We start from the raw sequence: 25,576 nt of genomic DNA on the forward strand, positions 1-25,576 counted from the left end.
CGTAAAAGAAGTCTATCTGGCAACCCGTAGACGCAATCTGTGTCAATTGCCGGGGCGACGTAGAGCGAATAAAGGCCGGAGCCTATTTCTGTTTTACCATTAATAGTTGTATCTTTAGTTTGTATTGCTTTGTTTTATATTGTGCTATGGTACCATAGGCCGAGCATATCGTTTGGTTATCTGTTGTTGAGTGTGCGGTCAGCCGTCAGCGCTACGTTGTTGTTGCCGTGTTGACCGCTCCGGTGACAGGTGTCCAGGTATAGTCTAGTCTGGTCAGGATGACGCCTTGCATGAAGCGCTCTGCGACGAGGAGGCTCCGCTCTTTGTTCCTCCGTTATTCCACAAGAACTGGACACGCCTTGTAGAGGAACCGTGAGATATAAACTACACGGTGAAAGCGGAACAATTTTCTATTTTGGAAAATCATCATCATCATCATCATCATCATCATCTATGGTCATCGATCTCCCTGTAGTGTAATTGGGTAACGCGCCGCTAGACAGTGATGTCCTGTCGTCGACGTTTGTAACCAAAGAGGCCGAGTAGCCCCACCGCCAGGCCGGAGCAAGGGTGTTGGAGACCCGGGGGCAGAGAAGATGGTGTTCCGGAGTGAGGAGATGTGCTTGGCGCAGCTGTTCCTGCAGTCCGGTTCTGCCTATGACTGCATCAGCGAGCTGGGAGAGATGGGCCTAGTGGAGTTCAGAGATGTGAGTAGGCCTTCGGAACCAGAACTCATTATACTTCTACTGAAACCTACCTGATCATCATCTGACTCTGATCATAATCGTTGTTTACAATACAAGGCGAGTGACACAAACGTTTGTGTGTGTGTGTGTGTGTGTGTGTGTGTGAGTGAGTGAGTGAGTGAGTGGGGGGAGAGAGAGACACACAGACAGACAGACAGACAGACAGACAGACAGACAGACAGACAGACAGACAGACAGACAGACAGACAGATATAGACAGACAGGGGGTAGGGGTGACAGAAATAAATGTGTCAATAGGTCCCATTTAAATCCCCCTCCTAATGTATTTGAAATCCTTAAATTGTTGTATTGATTAACAATTTATCTAAATGTGGTTTTCCCACCAAATTGTTCAATCAACTATTGAAAATGGCTCAGCAACTTTAAGGATCAATCTTTGGTTTAGAAGTAGAGCAACCATGAAAACCAGGCCAGTTCTACAGGAAGGCATTCCAGCAGGGTGTGTGTGTGAATGTGCATCGTGTGTGTGTGTGTGTGTGTGTGTGTGTGTGTGTGTGTGTGTGTGTGTGTGTGTGTGTGTGTGTGTGTTGGCAACAGTTTATTTAAAGGATTATATTCAGAAGGTTGTTCATCCTGGGAGTATTGAGGAAGCGGGAGAAACCAGAATGCTTGGTTTGGTTCTACTGTGTTGGGTCATTTCAACACTATCAGCAACAACATTTAGTTACTGCTAATGCCAAATTAATGGTCATAGCCTAGGGGCCAACGTCACTTACTGTGTACTTCATAATTGCTGGTCAGGGGAATTCCACTCTGGCGTTTTTGTATTAAGTATTTTTGTATTAAGTTAAATTAGCTCACAGTCAGCTCTGTATATCGTCAGGCCAGATAAATGGCCAAAAACTACTGCAGATGCTCAGATGGCTCAGGAGGTAATCAGAAGGTCGCATGGTAATCAGACGGTTCCCAATTAGATTCTGGCTCCTTGGTGTCAATGTGTGAGTGAATGGGTGAATGTGAGGCATAAATTGTAAAGCACACTATATAAAATGCAGTCCATCCATCCATCTTTGAAATTGAGTGAGGGTTGAGCTACGTGTCATTATGATGTTTAGCTCGACCAGATTAGCACCTTCTGCTGTAGATGTTTCTGAGCCCTTGGCTACATAGAGAGAATGATGTCTCAATCTGGTAAATTATTTTAACATTGCTTTGTGGAATTTCCCTTTAACCATCTGACTATCTTCTAATGTGGTATTGAGTGATGTCACGTGGTCCCAGGGGACTGGTCACCTGACCATCATGCTCTCTGCTTGCAGCTCAACCCCAGTGTCAGCGCCTTCCAGCGCCGCTTTGTCAGCGAAATCAAGAGATGTGAGGAGATGGAGAGAATCCTGGGTAAGAGGAGAGGCTGTACCTGCGCCTGATTGGTCCAGCTGGAATGGGTTTAATCCATACCTGAACCCAATTGGTCCAGTTGGGATGGGTTTAATCCGTACCTGAACCCAATTGGTCCAGTTGGGACGGGTTGAGTCTGTATCTGAAAGTCCAGCTGGAACTTGATTTGTCCTGCTAGAACAGGTGAAATCTATACTTGAACATGATTGGTCATGTTCACTGAGTACACACACATGCTGAATTTGTACCAACCTGATTGGTCCAGCTCGGATGGGTTGCGTATGTATATGAAACTGATTGGTCCAGCTGGGATGGGTCATTGTAGATCCAATGGGTATCAAATCTTGGAGACCCATCCGTTTTGAAAACATTCCATATACTTGAGATGAAGGGACTTCCCTGCACATCCCTGTCTCCTTTGGTAGTTCTTCTGGCTGTGTAGGAGAGTTAATCCACAGGAGACAGAACCTAGTCAACCGTAGCATGCTGTCGCCTAGCTATTATCACAATAACAACACTACATGGATGCTTCTGCAGCTAGCTCGCTAACTAGTTCTCTGATGTCATTGTGATGTTGCTTTTTGCCTAAATACATTGAGGCTTTTGCCTCATAGTTCTCTTCCTTCCAACATGGCTGCCTATAACCATTGATAACTACTTTTAAAAGAAAATGGCAATTCCTTGTGCAATGGTAGAGTAGGTAAGACACTGCGAAAAACATGTTATTACTGTTCCTCCGTGACCTGTTTATAAAAAGACACCAATATATTACATTTTTGTTGATACATTCATCATATTTCTTCCAACATGGAGGAGAAATGGGCATTCTAAACATTCTGTGAAAGGCCTCTATTGTTTTCATGGCACACCGCATTAAATCATAATTGATCTCCCGGATACAATTTACAAAGTGCAGTTCAGGCATTTGAAGTATATGGAATTTTCTATAATTGGATCTGTCTCAGAGATTATTGGGACAGTTGCAGTTCGATCAAATGGGGCAACAGTCAAAAATGTCCTCAAAAGCAGACACTTAATGTAACTTTAACTGTCTTATTGTAACCTGGGTGTTTTGTCCAGGGTACCTTCTGAGGGAGATCAGAAAGGCTAATATAGCTGTTCCAGACGAGGATGAGAACCCTGTAGCCCCGCCCCCCAAACAAGTCCTGGAGATCATGGTAGGTCTGCTTTGTGTTCATAGTATGTTTGCTTTAACCTTTATTTATCCAGAGAACATCCTGCTACACACTCCCACAGTTCAAGTAATAATGACAATATTGATAATAATAGTGATAACAGTAGTAGTAGTAGTAGTAGTAGTAGTAGTAGTAGTAGTAGTAGTAGTAGTAGTAGTAGTAGTGAACAGTAGTGGATGGCAGGATTCAATCAGACAGTAGTAATAATGTTGATGGTATATATGGTCCAAATCATAGTAACACATCACACCAGAGTCCGTGCAGTGTTCATTATTAAGAGTCAGATAGTCCTAACAGTTCTCAAGTTCACCAGCCGTTAGTTCTCCAGCAATTGGCAGCAGTCCTACACGATTGTGTAGCAGCCTGATGGCTACTGGCACGAAGGACTGGCAGAGGCGGGTTGGGGTGTGTCGTGGGGGGATAAGTCTATGGCTGAACGTGCTCCTCATAGAGGGGGTGGGAGGGGTTTTCCAGTATAGCATCCTCTCTGCCACCACCTCTTGTTTGACCAGTTCAACTCCCATTACAGAGCTGGCCTTCCTCACCAGCTTGTTCAGTTTGTAAGTGTCTCTTAAGTTGATGTATACATCTTAATATCTCCAGCTGCTTTTTTTTTTTTTTTTATTTATGTTCAGCCTGTTTTAAGAGCCTCTATTCACTCTTATAACACCTTATAATGCATTAGAGCTCTTATAACACATTATAATCCATTATAGCTCTCATAAAACATTATTATATATTAGAGCTCTTATAAAACACGATAATCCATTAGACCCCTTAAAACACATTATAATCCATCAGAGCTGTATAGTTTATAGTTATACAAGGTGATGAAGTGTGTACGTGTGTGTTTGTGTGTGTTCAGGAGCAGCTCCAGCGTCTGGAGGTGGAGCTCAGCGAGGTGGCCAGGAACAAGGAGAAGCTGCAGAGGAACCTGCTGGAGCTCACTGAGTACACACACATGCTGAAGATCACCAGGACCTTCATTCACAGCCGCTCCAGGGTCAGTCAGTCAGTCTGCTCTGCTCTGCTCTGCTCTGCTCACACACCTGTAGCAAGGATGGCTCTGGCTGCAATTGTAGCTTACCACCACCGGGATGACTGTGTATGAACGAATAATGGACTCTGTGAAGCGCTCTGGGTGTCATGAAGAGCGCTATATAAATCCAAGTAATTATTATTATTATTATAAATACATAGTTATACAACTGGTGGACTTACCAGACTGGAGCAGACTAGTGTGCTGTCAATGTATTGCCGTTAGTGGGAAAAGTTGAGGAACTTGCCGTATTAGTGCAGATATCTATTGTTTACAAAGATGCTGCCTGGCTGAATCACTTAAGTCTTAAAGGAACACACCAACATTATGGGAAATGCACTTACTGTCTTCTCCAGAGTCAGATAAGAAGATAGATAGCAATTTCCTCTTTGCGCTTTGTGTGGAAAGCTATCCAACGATATCCCACTTGTATAAAACAGGTGGTTAAGAATCACATGTACCCCTGCTGGCCTGGGACCAGACCCCACCAGGACCTTCTCTTCTGTGTCTCCCCTACTCTGTCTCCCTCTCAGCCCAAAATACTGACCTCATATAACATAGAATAGTTAAGTACTCTCTCTCCCTCTCAGCACAAATCCAGCGTCTTTGGGGTATTGAAAAGCGCTATATAAATACAATTAATTATTAAATACTGACTTCATAGAATAAAATAGAATAGTTAAGTACTCTCTCTCCCTCTCAGCCCAAAATATTGACATCATAGAATAAAATAGAATAGTTAAGTACTCTCTCTCCCTCTCAGCACAAATACGGACTTCATAGAATAAAATAGAATAGTTAAGTACTCTCTCTCTCTCTCAGCACAAATGCTGACCTCATAGAATAAAATAGAATAGTTAAGTACTCTGTCTCGTTTTCAGCCTTCCTACTGTCTCAATGAAGAAACAATACTAAGGGGAGCTGTCCACTCTACTTTAAAATAAATGCAAATAAAAAAGTAATAAAAGGGATATAAAAATGTATGTGTGATATTAAAGCACTGGGAATAAAGATTGTCCAGGAATCGTTCCATCTCAGCCAGGTCTCCTGACCAGCGACATCTTGTTGTCCCGGCGAGGCTGTGATTGGTTGCCGGGGATGACGTGCCTGTAATAGAGAGAGTGCTGCCTCTAATAACGACAGCCACAATGGTGGCGTTTAGAGTATCACCTGATTCACCTCTTCTTCCTCCTCCTCCTCCTCCTCCTCCTCCTCCTCACACACTCTCAAAAAACAGACTCATGAGAGGCGACAGAGACGGCTCCTCCAGACAGACACTTTGTAGTAAAAGAAAATAATAAACTTCACAAAGCGTACTCTGCCTGTCAAGTCTGTAGGTATTAGGAGCTTATGAAAGTAACAGACATAGCTGACTGTCAGAGTGTATTGGTTGCTGTATATTCTTTTTGTCGAATGTACAAAAGCTTGTGTATATCATTCACTCCACTGTGGTATTTATTGACGAACAACATTTCAGCACAATAAGATTAACGTGGCACAAGCGCAGTGCTGATATGTGGAAGAACCTAAGCAGCTTTGCCAGACGGTTAATATAATTTCCTACAAGTCTCTGCCAGATAAACATCCCTTTTAGTGTAGGAGAGATAACAGACACTCTGTCCCCAGAGGGAGATGGTGATGTTGTCAACAACACTACAAGAGAATATACAGAGGTGAACAAGAACATTAAAAATATATATACCGTATACATGAATATACATGTACATACTGTATACTTTGAAGTTAATAAAAAGAATCCTTGCAGTAGTATTAAAAAGGAAAATAAAATTCAAATATGTTATAAACTAACAGATAAAGCACAGTGGATCTCATTCACCAACGTACTTAAGACAAAAGTTTAAGAACAAATATTGTCCTAGCTCCACTTAAGACATTTTTGGGCCGCTTTTGGGATTCACGAACGGCCCTTCTCTGGGATTCGCTCTTATCTAAGAGCAGGATTTAGGAGCGCTGAAGAGCAGTCGTAAATCGGACAGACTGGTGTGCACCGTGTTCTTAACTCATTCAACGCCAGTCACCAGTATAGTCGGGTTAACTAGCCAACCATTCAGCGCCAATCACGAGTATAGTCGGGTTTTAATCGTTATTTATTTTATTAGCTATATCCATTAATTTTCATCCATCCAGCCTGATGTTATCATTGGGAATGGGTCTGAGCTCGCAAAAGGGTAAATATAGCCGCCTACGCCTTCCAGCAGGTATTGCACTCTATTAGAAATGGTGTAGTTTATTTTCAGGGCCGATCTGAGCCGTGCGGGCAGGATTTAAATACTCAGACGAGGCAGGCCTTTACAACGATGGCATGGTACACTAATCATCTATTTCAGAAGAAGAACGCATGCAATAAGTTATAATAATTATTATTATTATTATTATTATTATTATTATTGAAAAGTTCTGGGTTTATAAAGTCGTATTTGGGGGCAATTGACCAATGGTTTGCTTTCAACCCATGAACTCCTTCCTCACTCACCTTTTTATATATATTTTTTAATTTTTTTATTGTATCTACTAAAACTGTATTGTATTGTTTGTTTTGTAAAGTGTCTTTGAGCATTAGGAAAAGCGCTATAAATCTGATGTATTATTATTATTAGGATAATAATGGTAGGCTTTTTTAAATGTTTCTCATCTGGGTAAGAGTTTCTTATCTGGGTAAGAGTGCTCTCGACCACTCTTAGAATTTGGTCTTGCCTGAGAGAAAAGCAACAATAAGAAAACATTGCTGAATCCCAGGTAAGAACAAAATAAGAGGAAATGCTAGTTAAGAACGAAATCTGTTCTTATATCGCTTCACGAATGAGGCCCATTGACTACAGACATCCTTGGAATTAAATAATCATAATAATTACAAATTCGACAATATTTGTATGATAAAAAATTACATTTTGCATTTACCAGAGTAGGTAAAGGGGAACTATCTTATAAATGGCCTTTTCCAGTGGTTTGCATTGTTTTCTAGCAATGTGGGGTTGTACCAAAACTGACTAGATGTGTTCTCATTCAGTCCCATTCCTCCAGTTCAGCTGATACAAGATCCTCCCCCACTAAACCAAGCCATTCAGAATTTACTCGCTATCCTACGTAATAATGCGCTGATCTGCCACCGCCTGCCCACAATCAACTGTGATGATACGTTTATATGAGCAGCGAGTGGAAATAATGCGGAAGCGGTTTTCGACAGCAGAGACCTTCAGCTGTTCACACACACACACACACACACACACACACATTTACATACATTTACATTTAGTCATTTAGCTGACGCTTTTATCCAAAGCGACTTACAAGTTCTGTACGACAAGACAGCAAGAAGGGTACAACTCTATCAGCTGAGTAACAATGTTCATCAAGTGTTGCGTGTTACAGTGTAGGTTAGTTTATTAGGACAAGTGCATGACAGTAAGGTTAGTCAGGGTTAGATTTTTATTTATTTTTTTATTTATTTTTTTAATCATTTCAGATAATGGTTGAAGAAGTGAGTCTTTAGTCGACGGCGAAAGATTGGACGGGATTCGGCTGTCCTAACTGGGATGGGTAGTTCATTCCACCATTGTGGGGCAAGGACTGAGAATAGGCGGCTTCTCTTTGATGACCCTCCGGGAGCGTGGATAGGAGTAGGTCTGAGGCGGCCAGAAGATGCAGAGCGTAGGGGTCTTGAGGGTGTGTAGTTAGAGACCATTGACCGGAGGTAGGCGGGAGCGGTTCCCTTTGCTGCACGGTATGCTAGGTCGAGGGCCTTGAAGCGGATACGTGCAGCAATGGGGAGCCAGTGCAGGTCCCTAAGAAGTGGGGTGACATGGGCCGACTTCGGTAGGTTTGATATCAGGCGGGCCGCTGCGTTTTGAATGAGTTGAAGAGGCTTGGTGGCAGTGGCCGGGAGGCCAGCTAGCAGTGCGTTGCAGTAGTCGAGGCGGGAGATGACTGTTGATTGGACGAGGAGTTGGGTGGCTTCTTTTGTCAGGAAGGGGCGTATCCTTCTGACGTTGCTCAGGAGGAATCTGCAGGTTCTGGTTGTCGCTGCGATGTGAGCAGAGAAGTTCAACTGGTCGTCGAGGACAACACCAAGGTTCTTGGCGGTCGGGGACGCGGTCACAGCTGCATTCTCGACTGTGATGGAGAGGTCGGTCAGGGGGGAGGATTTGGCCGGCAGGTGGAGCAATTCTGTTTTGCTTAGGTTCAGTTTGAGGTGGTTGGTCGTCATCCAGGCGGAGATGTCGGACAGACAGGCCGAGATCCGCTCAGAGACGTGGACACACACACACACACACACACACACACACACACACACACACACACACACACACACACACACACCGTGAATCACACACAGAGAACTAGATACAACGGGTGGGAGGGAATGGGACTGGGGGGGAGCTCTCTCTCTCTCTCTCGCCCGCTCTCTCTCGCTTGCTCGCTCTCTCTCGTATCAGCACTCGCTGTATCACCGTCAACCTGTTGCAAAATATCATAGCGCACGCTCCCACGCGTGTGCCCGTATTCCGATCCGTGCAATAATATTCACAGGGATATATATTGTCATTTGAAACAAGTTACCAATGCATTGTTCCGTGGGATTATGCCCCCCCCCCCCCCCCCCCCCCGTGGCGAAATTAATTAGTCCCTCTCTATCTCTCTCTCTCTCTCTCTCCCCCAAAGGTATCTGCCAGTGCAGGTGGGTGACTGTCACTCAAAGCGCATTGCGAGTATGGGCAGAACAGCTTGGAATCTGGAAGGGCAGAAAGTGGTCCACCAAAGTACTTGATTAAAAATACATAACAATGAATTTTATTTAAAAGAAACGTACAGAGATGTATTCCATAGACTCACAGGAATTGTGTAAAATAGCCCAAATAGTGAAAGAAATAGCAAAATAGTTCCCCTTTAACTAAATGTTCCTCAATGATGCATTGTGATGTCTGAAAATAAATAATAGCACTACACAAACACTGCAAATGATGGTGAATAAATAACAAAATAAATCAGATAAATATTGTTATTATTTATTGTTGGTTTTATTTTTATTTTTGGACATTGCTTATTGTATACATTGTAAGTAGTGCTGTCAGGCGATTAAAAAATGTATCTAATTAATTACAGGATTTGTAATTAATTAATCGAATTACTCGCATTTTAATCACATAATCATTTTAGGCCTGATATTTTATATTCTATAATCATATTTCAAATTGCATGTGTCCGGATGGTAGAATTCAGTACAGTATTCTACAAAACCTTGTGTTTAATCATGTTATGGTTTGTAACCGACCCCAATCGCACAACACAAGACAGGTATGAGAGTAAGCCAAAAACAGGGCATTTATTTATTACATAACAAAAAGCGGCACAGTCCCTTTAAGGGAGAACACAGAAACACTAGAGTCAAAGAAATATGGAAAATGCGGCACTGTGCCTTTAAGAGGCGAACAGGCTAAGGGACTAAGGCTAAGGGACAGGGCTAAATGTCTAGGACCAGGACCAGGGGCACTGGAGAGGGGGACAGGGACAGAGGCCCGGAGAGGCGGGCTGGAGACAGGGACAGAGAACAGGGTTAAGGCCTTGGACAGGGCGAGGGCCAGAGCTGCTTACAGGGATGAGGACAGGGTTCCGACGGCGGAGGCCGGGCACGGGGACAGGGGCCCGACGGCGGAGGCCTGGCACGGGAACAGGGGCCCGACGGCGGAGGCCTGGCACGGGGACAGGGGCCCGACGGCGGGGCCTGGCACGGGGACAGGGGCCCGACGGCGGAGGCCTGGCACGGGGACAGGGGCCCGACGGCGGAGGCCTGGCACGGGGACAGGGGCCCGACAGCGGGGGCCTGGCACGGGGACAGGGGCCCGACAGCGGGGGACGGGCACGGAGACAGGGGCCCGACAGCGGGGGCCGGGCACGGAGATCCTCCTCCTCGGATGCTGCAGACGGGCAGCGCAGAACAAAGGGGGTCCCAGGGGACCGGGATGGGAACACGCCGTCCTCCCGTGGAATACTAGGGAGCGACGACGAGCCTCACCCCAGGAACGAGGATCACGAAGAGACGCCTTCCTCCCGTGGAATCGGGAGCGATGGCGTGCCGCCTTGACGTCTGGAGTGGGAACACTGGAAAACCTCCCGTAGAGAATTAGAGAGCGAAGACGGTGTCCCACTCCAGGCAAACGGCGACAGGTGGTGATGGCTGGGCCGTCGTCTCACGCCGGAGACGCGGTGATGGTGACGTACAGAATGGTAACGTACAGAACTCCATGAACACAGAGTGAACACAGATACAGAACGACCCGACCAGGACTGGAAGGGAGGTCCAGGTATATAAAGCCCTCTGGGGCGCTAATCATAAACTATGACAGCTGCGTGAAGGTAGTCCAAGGGTGGGGGCTGGTGAAGAGTAGAGGAAAGTAAATCATCGCAAGGGTGGGGGCTGGTGAGGGAGAGTAGACAGGGAAAAGTTCAGGGAACAGGCGAATCCTCACAAATCATCTTCCCTTTATTCATTTGCTTAGATTTTTCAGGTCTGGTCAATTTTAGCCTGGTGTTATTCACAGTAAAAATTTAAATAAAAAAAAAGAATTTAATTGATATTCTCATTTGGTTCATTACAATTTACTCAAGCCTAGTAACAGACACAGTATTTCTGACACTGGGAATACATTCCCTGAGATCCATAGATGTCCCTAGAATCAGATACCAAGAACATGCAAATGGACCATTTAAAAAGAAGTGTGTAATGTTTATTCTACGTTCTTATGGAATGAATGAGATTTAAAAAAAAAAAAAAAAAAATGGTTAATTAATTTTGAGTTAATTTTCATAACGCGATCATTTGCTGTGTAATTAATTAATCTAATTAACACGATAAACTGATAAACTTGTAAGAGCCAGTGGATAAACATTCCACTGCTCATCTTTGACCGGACAACAGACGTGCTGTCCATGTCCGACAGGGATTAATTGCAGGGATGTTGGATGAATAAGCATGAATTTGACTTACTTGATTTTGTCACTATTACTGTAGATAGATACAGTTTACAATTTCTCTCAAGAACTAAACACATCACTTCAGTAATCCTCAAACAAGGGTTTGAGGTGTCTACAGGTGTAACAGCAGGATCATTTTCATAAATCACATGGGTTGTAGATTACACTCAACAGCAAAGAGGTAATGTAAGGATGCAAGACTGGGAGGTACACTGATTATGAAGATATATCATCATGGATCCATGCAAAGGTATGGATTTTTACAATACCGTTATCCACCATATACATATTATGAAAATAATATACATGTACATACTGTATACTTTTAAGTGAATAAAAAATATTAAATAATCATTGCTGCAGTATTGAAAAAGAAAAGAAAAAACGCGGCTAGGTGGCGCAGTGGACAAGGTGCTCGCCACCAACGCAGGAGATCCTGGGTTCGAGCCCAGCTCTCGGCGTTGCTACCAGCTTGGCTGGTCGTTCATACTAATACAATTGGCAGTATTAGGGGGTGGGAAGCTGGTGGGTGGGGATCGGACGTTGTGGACAGCGACTCCTACAGGTCGGTTGGTGCGCCTGCGCAGTAGAATCAGGAAGCGACGAGGGCGGCGTGTCCCTCCCACGCAGACCCTCGCTGCTGAGAGATTGCGCTGTGCAGGTGAAAAGATGCGACGGCTGCCTCCTCGAGTACCGGAGGGGACACGTGATGCAAGGCTTCGTCCACATTGCAGCCGGCTTGTGGGAGGCATGGCCTAACAACGTTCGAGACAGGGGAGGGTAGAATTGGACAATGCGAAATTGGGGACGGGAGAAAAATAGAAAAATGGGGAGAAAAAGTAGATCAAAAAGAAAAAAGGGGAAAAAAACAGACCATTTTGAATGAAACATAAAGACATAAAAACACGTCATATTACATTGTAATTTTTACTGGAAAACTATACCATCAAATACAGTTCTACAGACCAGGGCCATGACCACAGGGTTGATATGAATGGTAGGATAATGTAGATACTCACACGCCGGATTGAGGCTTCCTTAGTGGTTTAATCCACTGACTCAATGGGATGTCCTGGCTGGAACTAGTCCTCTTATCATTTAATGTGCTTACTACGCAATTGTACGCGGATGAATCTACACCATCCTCATTTCAAATGTTGTCGAATTTCTAATAGAACTTTCATGAATCAAATGGGTTTCTTTCTATGTTACTTTCATCCATTAGTTTAGTTGAGTTTATTGAGGAAATAATTTAAACATTGAAATTTGTATAATGTCTTTCCTGAGGATAACACATGAAAGTATACAAATACTTACTTTCACACCCAGGTTATAGGGACAGTTCCACACTGAATATAAAAACATAATGTATGTAAATGTGTTCCTCCCTCTGTGCAGCACGAGGCCCTGGGGCCCCAGTATGAAGAATTCCCCACCATGGAGATGGACTCTGTGACCGGTACCAGTATGCAGAGACTGGGAGCCAAGCTGGGGTGAGGTGACCATACTGTAGGATCACTGGTGGAAATACAACACAAATCAAATCAAATCAAATTTATTTGTAAGGCCCGACAACACACGTTAATGTCCCCATGGGCCGTACACGTCTTCTTTAAACAAGTCAAGAAGAAACATAACAATAAGTCAAGAACAGAACAAGAACACCATAAGGTCCAACAAATTTAAAATAAATGCAAATAAATGAAAGAATGCATTTACACCATGCATTTACTGAAGGAAGAGTACAAATACCACCATAAAACAAACTACTCTTGTGAAAGTACAAATAACTTGATGTTAAAGTACTCTTATGAAAGTACAAATAACCTGATGGGAAAAGTTTCTTGCAGAAGTACAAATACCTTGATGGAAAAATACTAGTGCTGTTCGACTCCGGCTGTCGGCGTTGCCTCCGGCTTGGGCCAGTCGTCATACTAACTCAATTGGCAGAGTTAGCGGGTGGAAGTCGATGGGTGGTAATCTGGATGTTGTGGACAGCGACTCCTACAGGTCGGTTGGGGACGCCTGCACAGCAGAGACAGGAAATGGCGGGGGTAGTGTGAGCCTCCCACACGTTACACCTCGCCAATGAGAGTCCGCGCTGGCAGGTGAAAAGATGTGACAGGCTGCCTCCTCGTGTACCGGAGGGGACACGTGATGCAAGGCTTCTATCCTCCCTCCAACTGGCCAGTGGGGGGCATATGCGAGCAACGTTCAAGACAGGGGAGGGAAGAATTGGCACAGTGGAATTGGGATGGGAGAAAAATAGAAAAAGAGGAGAAAAAGTGGATAAAAAAAAAATCTAAAACATCTAAAAATACTAGTGCTGTCAGGCGATAATTTTTTTTTATCTAATTAATTACAGGATTTGTAATTAATTAATCTAATTAATCGCATTTTAATCGCATAACCATTTTAGGCCTGATATTTATATATTCTCATTTGGTTCATTACAATTTACTCAAGCCTAGTAACAGACACAGTATTTCTGACACTGGGAATACATTCCCTGAGATCCATAGATGTCCCTAGAATCAGATACCAAGAACATGCAAATGGACATTTAAAAAAAAGTTTGTAAATGTTCATTCTACGTTCTTATGGAATGAATGAGATAATAAAAAAAAAAAAAATATATATATATATATATATATATATATATATATATATATATATATATATATATTTGTTTAATACATTTTGAGTTAATTTTCATAACGCGATAATTTGCTGTGTAATTAATTAATCTAATTAACGCGATAAACTGACAGCCCTAAAAAATACTCTTGAGAAAATACAAATTCCTTGATGAAAAAGGTACTCTTGGATGGAAAAGTACTCTTTTGAAAGTACAAATACCCAAATTAGGTTTAGATATTCTAATACTAGAATATAAACCTCATTTAGGTGTGAGAATTCAACTTAAAGGGGAACTATTTTACTATTTCTTTCACTATTTGGGCACTTTTACACAATTCCTGTGAGTCTATGGAACACCTCTGTAATATATATTTTTTTTATTCATTGTTTTGTATTTCTAATCAAGTCCTCAAAAACAGCATTTTTCTACCTCAAGATCTCGAGCCGTTTTGAGCTGACTGTGTGGAGTGGGTACAGAACTGTGTGCAGCTCATCTTGTATCTCTCCATTATCATGCAGCGGTGTCTCTCTGACATCACAAATCGTGCACATTTTCAAATGACTCAGTTCAGTGAGGGTGAATATTGTGAGAGGAGAATTGGAAGAATGCGCCAATATGAGAATTTTGAGACATAGATCATATTAATATAAGTTCACATAGCTAGGAAACAATGCTAAACACTCAAAAAGGCCATTTATAAGATAGTTCTCCTTTAACATTTTATAATAATAATAATAATAATAATAATAATAATAATAATAATAATAATAATAATAATAATAATAATATTAAATAATAATAATAATAATAATAATAATAATAATAATAATAATAATAATAATAATAATAATAATAATAATAATAATAATAATAATAATAATAATAATAATAATAAACTTTATTTATAGCACCTTTCATACAGAAATTGCAGTTCAAAGTACTTCACAGTATAAAGTGTATAAAGTATATAAGTATAAAGTATAAAGTACTTCATGAGCATAAAGTGCAGACATAAAACATTATTGGCTACAGACATATAAAACGAGCATGAAAAAGATAAAAAGGTAGCATTATGGCCTGATAAAGTCAGAGCCCCATTCATTGTCTATGGAGCAGTGCAAAATTTGACATCCTTGTGACATCACTGATTGGAGGGTTCTCTCTCTGATGTCTGGCTTTCGGGGAGAGTGGTGTTCTCAAATACTGACTGAACTGTCCTGGGACATAGGAAGAACATTCTTTTTAACCTTTATTTAACCAGGTTAGACCCATTGAGATTAAGATCTCTTTTCCAAGAGTGACCTGGTCAAGAAAGGCAGCAGTACAGCAGTTTAAAAACAGATCAACTAAAAAGTGCTTTACAGTAAGTGCAGGGAAGCCATGTAATCCAAAACAATTGCAAAGAATCAATAGAGCCCGTTTCTATAGCTTTCAACATGCCTTTATATTAATTAAGAGTGACGAGATCATGGAGTTTAAGTGAATTTTGCAGGCTATTACATGTAGATGGTGCAGAAAACATAAACGCCTTCTATTCTAATTCAGTCCGAACTCTAGGAACAGTCATAAGTGTTCTGAGACCGTAACCCATATTTGCCCTGTTTTCAATGTGTTTACTTGACATATGTGTCAAGTAAAACCACTGAAGGATTTGCTATTAAATGTGCTTTAGTACAGTGTTTGAGTAAATGTACTTAGTTCCTCTTCTGTCCTGGCGGTAGGTTTGTCTCAGGTCTGATCCTGCGCGTGAAGGTGCAGGCGTTTGAGCGCATGCTGTGGCGGGTGTGTAAAGGTTACACCATCCTGAGCTATGCAGAGGTGGACGAGAGCCTCGCGGACCTGGACACCGTGAGTCAAGATACACACAGCTGCATTTGGAACGCAGTGTACCCAGTCTGAGCCCTAAACCTTCAGTATAGACCACTACCAAGTACATTACACTTTTTAAATATATATAATCATTTGTTTTATTTCTACATGTTTTGGACCTTATAGGGCCTTATTTGAAGAAGAAAAAAGATGTAACCTGTCTGCTCTACTGTCCTACAGGGGGAGATTAACAAAAGTGTGGTGTTCCTCATCTCCTTCTGGGGAGACCAGATTGGACAGAAGGTTCAGAAGATCTGTGACTGGTAAGTGGGTCTTGACGAGATGCCAGGGGTGTCCAACGGTTAGAGAAGCGGACTTGTGACCAGGAAGAACGCCGGTTCGATCCCTCAAATATCTTGTTGGGTAATTCAATTAATTATGTTCTCCACCGTTGAAGCTAGATATGGTCTGTGTCAGAGGTCACAGCAGGCTCAATCCTACAGCTAGAATGAAGATTGGTATCACTGGAAAGACAACATCTTGAGGACTTCGTAGTGACCAGCCATTTGATAGGCAAAATTACGAAATTGTTGCACATAATGTAATGGGTGAGTCACTCATTCCACATGCTTTAATTGTATGTTATTTTTTTTCCGATCAAATCTTTATTCATTTTCTTTTTTCAAAACAAGACAAGACACAACACAATACAGTAATAATAATAATAAACAACAATAATAGACAGGACTTCACATGACAATAACAGTAGTAATAATAATAACACAAAATGATAATAATTGGACTAACAAAATAATAAACAGAGTATAAATTAAATAAGTCGCCACTTGAATTCTAGGTAAGGAGTAGGAATTAACCCCTTTCTGTATAGTGAACCTCCTGAGCACCCTCCAGATCCGGCAGCCACAGATCTCAACCCCGGAGGACCCACCGTCCGACGCCCCCGCGAGCCAAAGCACCACGCCTCTTTGATGCCTCGACCCGCAGAGACCCCGAACCGCGGCCTCCCCCGGCCCGAGCCCACAGCCACCAGATCCACAGCCAGAGGGACCCGAAACATATAATTAAATATATAGGCAAAAACAAAATCAAATACATAAAACCAAAAAGAGAGATAACAGACATGAACACTTGCTCGTTCTCCTTATATGAGGACAAAAGTAAGTGGCGATAAAAGTCAGAGACGAAGCTTCTCGATGTCTCTCTGTCATAAAATAATTTGTGAAACCAGTGACGCTTTAGTGGAACGTCCCATGGAACGCCATGAGCCTTCAGAGCTGCTCTCATTTGTAAATAGAGGAAAAAGGAGGTTCTGGGGAGATCATATCCGTTGGATAGATCCTGGAAAGAGCGGAGACCAGAGTTATCGAAGATATCCCCCAATGTATGGATGCCTTTCTTTTCCCATCTAGGGTACCTACTGTAATAGGTTGTTGTCCAATAAGGAGTAAATTGTTATTAAATAGTGGGGAATGCGTGTGCCATTTATGGCGGTTAGTGAACGCTTTCTGGGTGTCACGCCAAATCTGGATCACATGTGTGATAAGAGGGCCAAATCGTAATTTGCATTGCTTAATTGAAATGTTGGTATACACCAGGGGTGGCCAACCCGCGGCTCGCGAGCCGCATGCGGCTCTTTGCCCATCAATGTGCGGCTCTTCCATCCATAAAAAAAAAAAAATCTTTTAAAATTTTTTAATTCTTTTTTTATTTTCCCTTTTTTTTATGTCACTCATTCCATAAGGACGTAGAATAAACATTTACAATTTTTTTTAAATGGTCCATTTGCATGTTCTTGGTATCTGAATCTAGGGACATATATGGATCAGTGTCAGAAATAGTGTGTCTGTTACTAGGCTTGAGTAAATTGTAATGAATCAAAGGAGAATATCAATTCTATTTAAATTTTTTTTTATCTTTGACTGTGAATAACACCATGCTAAAATTGACCAGACCTGAAAAATCTAAGCAAATGAATAAAGGGAAGATGATTAAACAGAAGGTTTTGTAGATACAGTACTGAATTCTGCCATCTTTTTTATAATGTAAATTTCTCCACCATTTTTCATCATATTGCAACACCGTTTTTTGCAAGACGTTCACAGAAAGGTAGAGAAACTAACTGCGTTCCGTTTTATGGCAATAACGTTCAGGTTTGTGGGAGATAATCCCAAAAAATAAGAGAAATTAAAAAGTAAATTCAGAAGTCAGATGATTGACAGGGGCGGGTGTGAGCTGGGTAGGGTAGTTTTTCTAAATTTGAAAGCTCTGAGTCTCTTCCTTCAAAAGAGTACACTCACTTTTGGATGTGCCACTTCCTCCTGTCAATATGCGCCGGTTTCCGACTCAATGCCCTGAGATTTCTATAATCTTATACTTCACTAATAACAGTTAAAATAATTGGTAAACAAACGTAATGCTGAAAATATACACTTTTACTGTATATCTCGGGCTTAAGAGGTTAACCCTGTGAGGCCCAAATTAAAAAGACATTAGCAACTTCAGAGGCCAGAGGGTGGGACATATAAACACATTTACTATCAAATAGCATTGTGAGGCTGAACAACAGGACCAATTGACTATACATGTGCTTAAAGGGGAACTATCTTATAAATGGCCTTTTTCAGTGTTTACCATTGTTTCTTAGCTATGTGGACTTATATTAATAGGATCTATGTCTCTAATTCTCATATTGGCGCATTCTTCCAATTCTCTCACAATATTCACCCTCACTGAACTGAGTCATCTGAAAATGTGCATATCTGTGATGTCAGAGATTTCTCAGCTGCATAATAATGTGGCAGTTGATGTGGCAGTTGGCACCAGGCCACACAGTGGTTGGAGCCCAGCTTCAAAACGGCTTAAGATCTTGAGTTAGAAAAATGCGGTTTTTAGTACTTGATTAGAAATACAAAACAATGCATTTTTTTGAAAAAAACCTAGGTGTTCCATAGACTCACAGGAATTGTGTAAAAGTGCCCAAATAGTGAAAGAAATAGTAAAACAGTTCCCTTTTAACATTTTTTAAATAAACATTATTTTTTTAAATGGCTAAAAGTGATTTTGTAATTTTGCAACCGTGGGTCTCACAGGGTACTTTTAACCCTGTGAGGCCCAAATAAAAAAGACATTAGCAACTTCAGAGGCCAGAGGGTGAGACCTATAAACACATGAAGGGTGCCGTGACTGAAAAAAAAGGTTGAGAAACGCTGGTATATGGTGTGGCTCTTTGTGGTACCACAGTAATTTTTGTGGCTCTTAATCTCTGACTGGTTGGCCACCCCTGGTATACACAATATCCTGAAGTCTATAAGGGGTCACTATCTTCTCCTCCAATGGTCGCCAGGACACAGCTGCTTGAGCGTCAAACCAAGTGATGAGAGGTCTCAAAGAGTAAGCTTGAAAATAATATTTGAAGTCTGGGAATGCTAAACCCCTGTCGAGTTTACTCCTCTGTGCAGTGGATCTCTTTAAGCGTGGGCGTTTGTTGTTCCAGACGAATTTATATGCAGCAGAGTGCAGTTTTTGCTAGTAACCAACAGGAGGAGATAACGGTAGCATGGAGCTGATAAAGTTAATTCTGGGTAAAACATTCATCTTAATTATTGAAGCACGGGCCTGTAATGACTTTTTAAATTTGGACCACCTGTTGAAATCATTCGTAATCCTGTCACCCAAGCTGGAGTAGTTATACTTTACTGTCTGGCTAATAGTGGGGAATATTTCAATCCCAAGACACTTAAAGTGCTCTACCATGAGTATGTTTGCTGGGAGGATGGTAGCCTTCGCAGTCTCATTGAGTGGAAGGAAGGCTGATTTTGGCCAGTTGATCTTAAATCCAGATAGACGGCCAAAATCATCTATTACTTGGAGAAGATGAGGTAGAGAGACGGCGGGGTTCTGCATAAATAGGAGTACATCATCTGCGTATAAGCTGATATGGTGATGTGTGCCCTTAATTGTAATAGGGGATATAATCTGGGATTGTCTTATGTACTGAGCTAGAGGTTTGAGGGATAAAGCAAAGAGTCCGGGACTAAGGGGACAACCCTGTCTAGAAGAGCGCGAGACAGAGAAGAGTGGCGAGCAAAGTTTCCCTGTTAAGATCATGGCCGAAGGCCCTGTGTAGAGAACTTTGATCATGTGAATGAACCCCTCCTCACCTAACCCCATCCTTCTAAGGATTGCCCACAAATAAGACCACTCCAATCTGTCAAAGGCCTTCATTGCGTCTAAGGACATGACAGCCGTAGGGGTTGCGACATCCTTGCTGGCATCAATCACGTGCAGTAACCGTCTGATATTATCCGTGACCAGTCGGCCTCTTATAAAGCCAGTCTGATCAGGGTTAACCAGAGATGTCATATGCTTTTGAAGTCGAATGGCTAGCACCTTAGCATATAGCTTGAGATTGGCTCAGAGGAGACTTGAGGGTCTATAGCTGCCACATTCGGTGGGATCCTTATCTTTCTTGAGTAGGACAGATATAAGTGCCATATTGACATCCCTGGAAAAACTGCCCTCTTTGACTGAGTGCAAAATCATTGAAAGTAATAAGGGACCGAGTACATCCCAGAACGCAATATAGAGTTCCGGTGGAATGCCATCCCAACCAGGAGCCTTGCCCCGCTGCATGTCAGCAATCACCTCCCTAAGCTCATCTAGTGTGATAGGTGCAGCTAACCGTTTAGCGTTATCCTCTGAGACCTGTGGTAAGTTAATTTGATTAAGATAGTCCTCCAGCTTGGTATGATCAAAGACCACTTCTGACTTGTACAGGTTGGAATAAAACGAGCGAAATGTATCGTTGATTTTGTTGGGGTTGGTGGTTACCTCCCCCTGTTGGTTCTTAATGGCAGGGATATCCGCAAATTGTTCACTGGCCCGTATCTTCATAGCTAGTAGGTGACTAGGTCTAGAGCCATGAAAGTAGTAGTGTTGTCTTGTTCTGTGCATTTGAAATTCAAAATGGAGTTTTAAGCTCCAGTTGGCTAGAGTAGTTGTGCTGCATAGAAGACCTCAATGTTTTATGAAGCTCTTCCAATTCTACCAACTTGAAGAGACGTCCCTTGCAGAGATTTGAAGCAAATAGAGTGGTGTTACTTCTGTCATAGTATTGTTAACTGACTACAAGAGGAGTATACGTTACGACATGTTTACGACAGTTACAGTAAGTGGGAGTGGCGCGAGAGGCAGGGAGGGTTGGGATTGAGGAACCACCTGAGGTAGTAATAAAGCGTCTTGTTTACCAACCAACTGTTCCGTTGTCCGTTAATATCTAAGATATTACATGGTGTCAGAAGTGGTCGAGGATGGCAAAGTTTCAACCACCAGAGAGTTTTTGTTTCGAGAAACCCGCCGAATGGTCAGACTGGAAGAAACGGTTTACACGGTACAGGACAGCTACTAAGTTGGACAAAGAAGAAGGTCCAGTTCAAGTAAGCACGCTGGTGTATGCGCTCGGGAAGGAAGCAGAGAACATTCTCAGCTCTTTTACCTACGGGGAAGAGGAAGATGACTCGCAGTATGATGTTATACTGGCGAAATTTGATGCATATTTCATCCCGAGACGCAACGTTATACATGAACGGGCGTGTTTCAACCAGAGAGTGCAGCGTGCGGGAGAGCGTGCAGAGACATTCATCCGCGCACTATATGAGCTGTCGGAACATTGCAACTTCGGAACGGCTCGTGAGGAAAACATAAGAGACAGAATCGTGGTGGGGATTCTAGATAAGGGTCTGTCTCAGAGGCTACAGCTGATCCCTAACCTCACTCTGGAGATGACTGTACAAGAGACGCGTCAATCAGAGGAGGTAAAAGCTCAAGTTAACCAGCAGGGGGAGCAGGCTTACGCTGTGCAAGAAGTAGCACAACGGCATAACAGAGGTGCAACACAGAAGTGGCGACACCCACAGAGAGAGAGGCGCCAGGAGAGAGAGAGTGAGAATGACCACAGGAAGTGCTGGCGGTGCGGCAAAATGCCACACAGTCAGCAGGATGACTGCCCAGCAAGGAGGTCTAACTGCAATAATTGTGGGAAGAGTGGACACTGGGGAAAAGTGTGCAAAAGCAAGCAGGTGAGGAAAGTGACTGAGGGTGAGGGATCAGAAGATGGACAGTATTATTATCTGGGCTCAGTTAATAGCATACCTCAAAATGATAATGAATGGACAGTCACATTAGAGATTGGCAGCTCACCTGTAGAATTTAAAATAGATACTGGAGCCGATTGTTGTATCATAAGTGAAACTGTGTACAAAACACTGGAGCCAAAATGGGTCCTACAGAGGCCAAAGAAGGTGCTGAGTGGTCCAGGGGGTGGATTGAACTGTTTAGGGCAGTTTATGACTCAGACCAGCTACAAGGGGAAAACATACACATGCAGGCTCTATGTCATTAGGGGGCAGAGTGTGAATAACCTACTCAGCAGGCCAGTAGCTGTAGCTATGGGGTTAGTAAAGCGAGTGGGCGAGGTCAACACCAGTGAACAGGAGTTTGGCCTACTGAAAACACAGCCTGTGAAGATAGCTCTAAAAGACAATGCCCAGCCCTATGCAGTATGCACAGCACGCCGGGTCCCCATACCGCTCCTGAGTGCAGTGAAAGAGGAGTTGGAGAGGATGGAAGCCAACGACATCATTGAAGCCGTGACTGACCCAACAGAGTGGTGCGCACCCATGGTGCCAGTCCCGAAAAAGTCTGGAAGAGCACGCATCTGTGTGGACTTAAAGAAGCTTAATAAGGCTGTCAAAAGGGAGAGATTCATCTTGCCGACATCAGAGGGGATGGTAGCTCAGCTCAGCGGCTCCACAGTCTTCTCATCACTTGACGCAGCGTCAGGGTTCTGGCAGATCCCACTGGACAAAGACAGCCAGAGGTTAACCACCTTCATCACACCGTACGGAAGGTACTGTTTCAAACGTCTTCCCTTTGGGATAAGCAGTGCACCTGAGATATTTCAGAGGAAGATGGTGGAGACGCTGGAAGGGCTGGACGGCGTTGCCGTCTACATGGACGACATCATCATCCATGGCAGCAACACCAGCGAACATGATGAGCGGCTGCAGAAGGTTCTGGATCGGCTAGAGTCTGCAGGCCTGAAGCTGAACGATGAGAAGTGTGTGCTGAGAAAGGAGGAGCTGCACTTCCTGGGTCAGGTGATCAACAAAGATGGTGTACGACCCGACCCAGCCAAAGTGTCTGCAGTCAGCAAACTGGAACCACCAGAAAACGTGCAGGAACTAAAGAGAGCACTCGGCATGATCAATTACCTGGGGAAATATATTCCAGACCTCGCCACAGTGGGCCAGCCACTATATGCACTGTTAAAAGCAGACTCAGTGTGGATGTGGGGTCCGGCGCAACAAGCAGCCTTTGAGCGAGTTAAAGAGCTCCTCACAACGTCACCTACCCTGGTGTACTATGATGTTAACAGGAGCACAGTGGTCTCAGCAGACGCAAGCAGTTATGGGATAGGCGGTGTCCTGCTGCAGCTCAATGGCGAGGACTGGAGACCAGTAGCATACTGCTCAAGGCGACTGAGCGACGCTGAAACCAGGTACGCTCAGATAGAGAAAGAGTGCCTGGCGAGCGTGTGGGCGTGTGAGAGGTTTCAGATGTATCTCTATGGCCTGCTAGCATTCAAACTGATTACGGATCACAAACCCCTCATCCCACTGATGAACTCCAGGGATCTCGACAATGTGCCACTCCGCTGCCAGCGACTCCTCATGCGGTTGATGAGGTTCAACCCGGAGGCTGAGTATGCACCGGGGAAAACGCTGGTGGTGGCAGACACACTGTCCAGGAGCCCACAGGCAGACAAGGGGCTCAGTAGGGACACAGACGTGGAGTGTTACGTAGCAGCTGTGATGAGCAACATTCCAGCATCGCCGAAAAAGATAGACAGCATCCACGCGGAGACGGCGGCGGACGAGCAGCTCCAAGAAGTGATCAGGTACATCCAAGAGGGGTGGCCTGAACACCTAGCACATATAAACACCTGTGTTAGGGAGTACTTTCCCGTTAGGAACGAACTGTCTATGCACGATGGGGTAGTGACCAGAGGGAGTAGAATAGTGATACCAGGGAGATTGAGGTCGGATATACTAGAACGCATACATGAGGGCCATCAAGGTCTTAACAAGTGCAGAGACAGGGCCAACACTTCGGTGTGGTGGCCTGGCATAGCCACACAGATCACACACAAAGTTGAGAACTGCATGTACTGTCGTGAGCAGAGGAGAGCACAGAACAGGGAGCCTCTCCTGTCAACACCTCTCCCAGACAGGCCGTGGAAGAGAATTGGCATAGATTTATGTGAACATGAGAGAGAGAGTTACCTAGTCATAGCTGACTACTACTCTAGATACCTGGAGATACTCCACATGCCTACCACGACTAGTGCACATGTGATCTTGAAGCTGAGAGCCACGTTTGCCCGGTGTAACGGAGGTACCGCAGTATATCCACAGTCACGGGTACAAGTAGTGACGTGGCTGTGGATGGTAAGCGGTACTGCAAGTAAACTCACTCCCCAGAGGCATCCAGACCCGGAAGCAAGCAGTGAATTCACTTCTTGCTTAGTGGTCTGTGATGCCGCCCGCGACGCCGGCGTCCGGGGTTCAACTCCCACTCAGGGCGATCCCTTAACAGGGGTCGAATCGACTTTAAACACAACACAGACAAGATCACACCGGCTACATGTGGTGCCGTTAGACCCGGATGCCCTGGGTGGTGTGAGTTTAGTGGGGTGAGTGTAACGGAGGTACCGCAGTATATCCACAGTCACGGGTACAAGTAGTGACGTGGCTGTGGATGGTAAGCGGTACTGCAAGTAAACTCACTCCCCAGAGGCATCCAGACCCGGAAGCAAGCAGTGAATTCACTTCTTGCTTAGTGGTCTGTGATGCCGCCCGCGACGCCGGCGTCCGGGGTTCAACTCCCACTCAGGGCGATCCCTTAACAGGGGTTGAATCGACTTTAAACACAACGCAGACAAGATCACACCGGCTACACCGGCACGGAATACCGGAGGAGGTTGTCAGTGACAACGAACGCAGTTCAGCAGTGATGTCTTCAGAGGCTTTGCCTGTGACATGGACTTTAAGCACACAACCTCTAGTCCCCACAACCCACAAGGAAACGGTTATGCTGAACGTGCAGTCCAAACGGCCAAGGGGATTCTGAGACAAAAGGACCCCCTACTTGCTTTAATGGTTTACCGTTCTTCTCCACACAGCAGTACGGGTGTCAGTCCGGCAGAGCTCCTAATGGGCAGGAAAATCAGGACGACACTGCCCACTCTGGCCAAGAACCTGCAACCAAGGTGGCCGAACAAACATCACGTCAGAGCTCGAGATGCTGCGGAGAAGAGCAAACAGGCCTTCTACTATAACAAACGCCATGGCGTGAGAGAGCTCACACCACTGCAGCAAGGAGACCATGTTCTCACCAGACTGGACAATCAAAAGACCTGGTCCACACCTGCAGTAGTGGCAGGTGAGAGCGTTACACAGAGGTCTTATCTCATCGAGACAGAGCAGGGTGCTCTGTACAGGCGTAACCGTCGACATCTCCAAGCGGTGCCCGTAGCGGGGCCTCCAGCGAATGATGACACAAATCCCGGGAATGACACACCTGACATTCAGATGAGCCCAAACCATGGCTCGCCTGGTCCAACAAGGAACACTGATGGACTGATCCAAACCAGGTCTGGTAGACCTGTTAAACCTGTCCAGAGACTTGACCTGTGAGGGGAGAGTTCAATAATAAT

General features: G+C 43.9%; 1 protein-coding gene across 1 annotated transcript in view; it reads left to right on the top strand.

Moving 5' to 3' along the window:
- Nucleotides 1-578: 578 nt before the first annotated feature.
- atp6v0a2a (ATPase H+ transporting V0 subunit a2a) overlaps nucleotides 579-25,576 on the top strand; it is a gene marked incomplete at its 3' end in the record, with an annotated part of 60,711 nt that continues 35,713 nt past the window's right edge. Inside the window, exons 1-7 of the mRNA XM_084324383.1 lie at nucleotides 579-707; nucleotides 2,027-2,105; nucleotides 3,186-3,283; nucleotides 4,167-4,304; nucleotides 12,729-12,823; nucleotides 15,693-15,819; nucleotides 16,021-16,103. Coding sequence (XP_084180509.1) covers nucleotides 597-707; nucleotides 2,027-2,105; nucleotides 3,186-3,283; nucleotides 4,167-4,304; nucleotides 12,729-12,823; nucleotides 15,693-15,819; nucleotides 16,021-16,103 — 731 coding nt within the window. The 5' untranslated portion in view covers nucleotides 579-596. The remainder of the gene's footprint in view (nucleotides 708-2,026; nucleotides 2,106-3,185; nucleotides 3,284-4,166; nucleotides 4,305-12,728; nucleotides 12,824-15,692; nucleotides 15,820-16,020; nucleotides 16,104-25,576) is intronic.

This window comes from Notolepis coatsorum (assembly GCF_963971535.1).
Source record: "Notolepis coatsorum genome assembly, chromosome: 11".
Classification (NCBI taxonomy): domain Eukaryota; kingdom Metazoa; phylum Chordata; class Actinopteri; order Aulopiformes; family Paralepididae; genus Notolepis; species Notolepis coatsorum.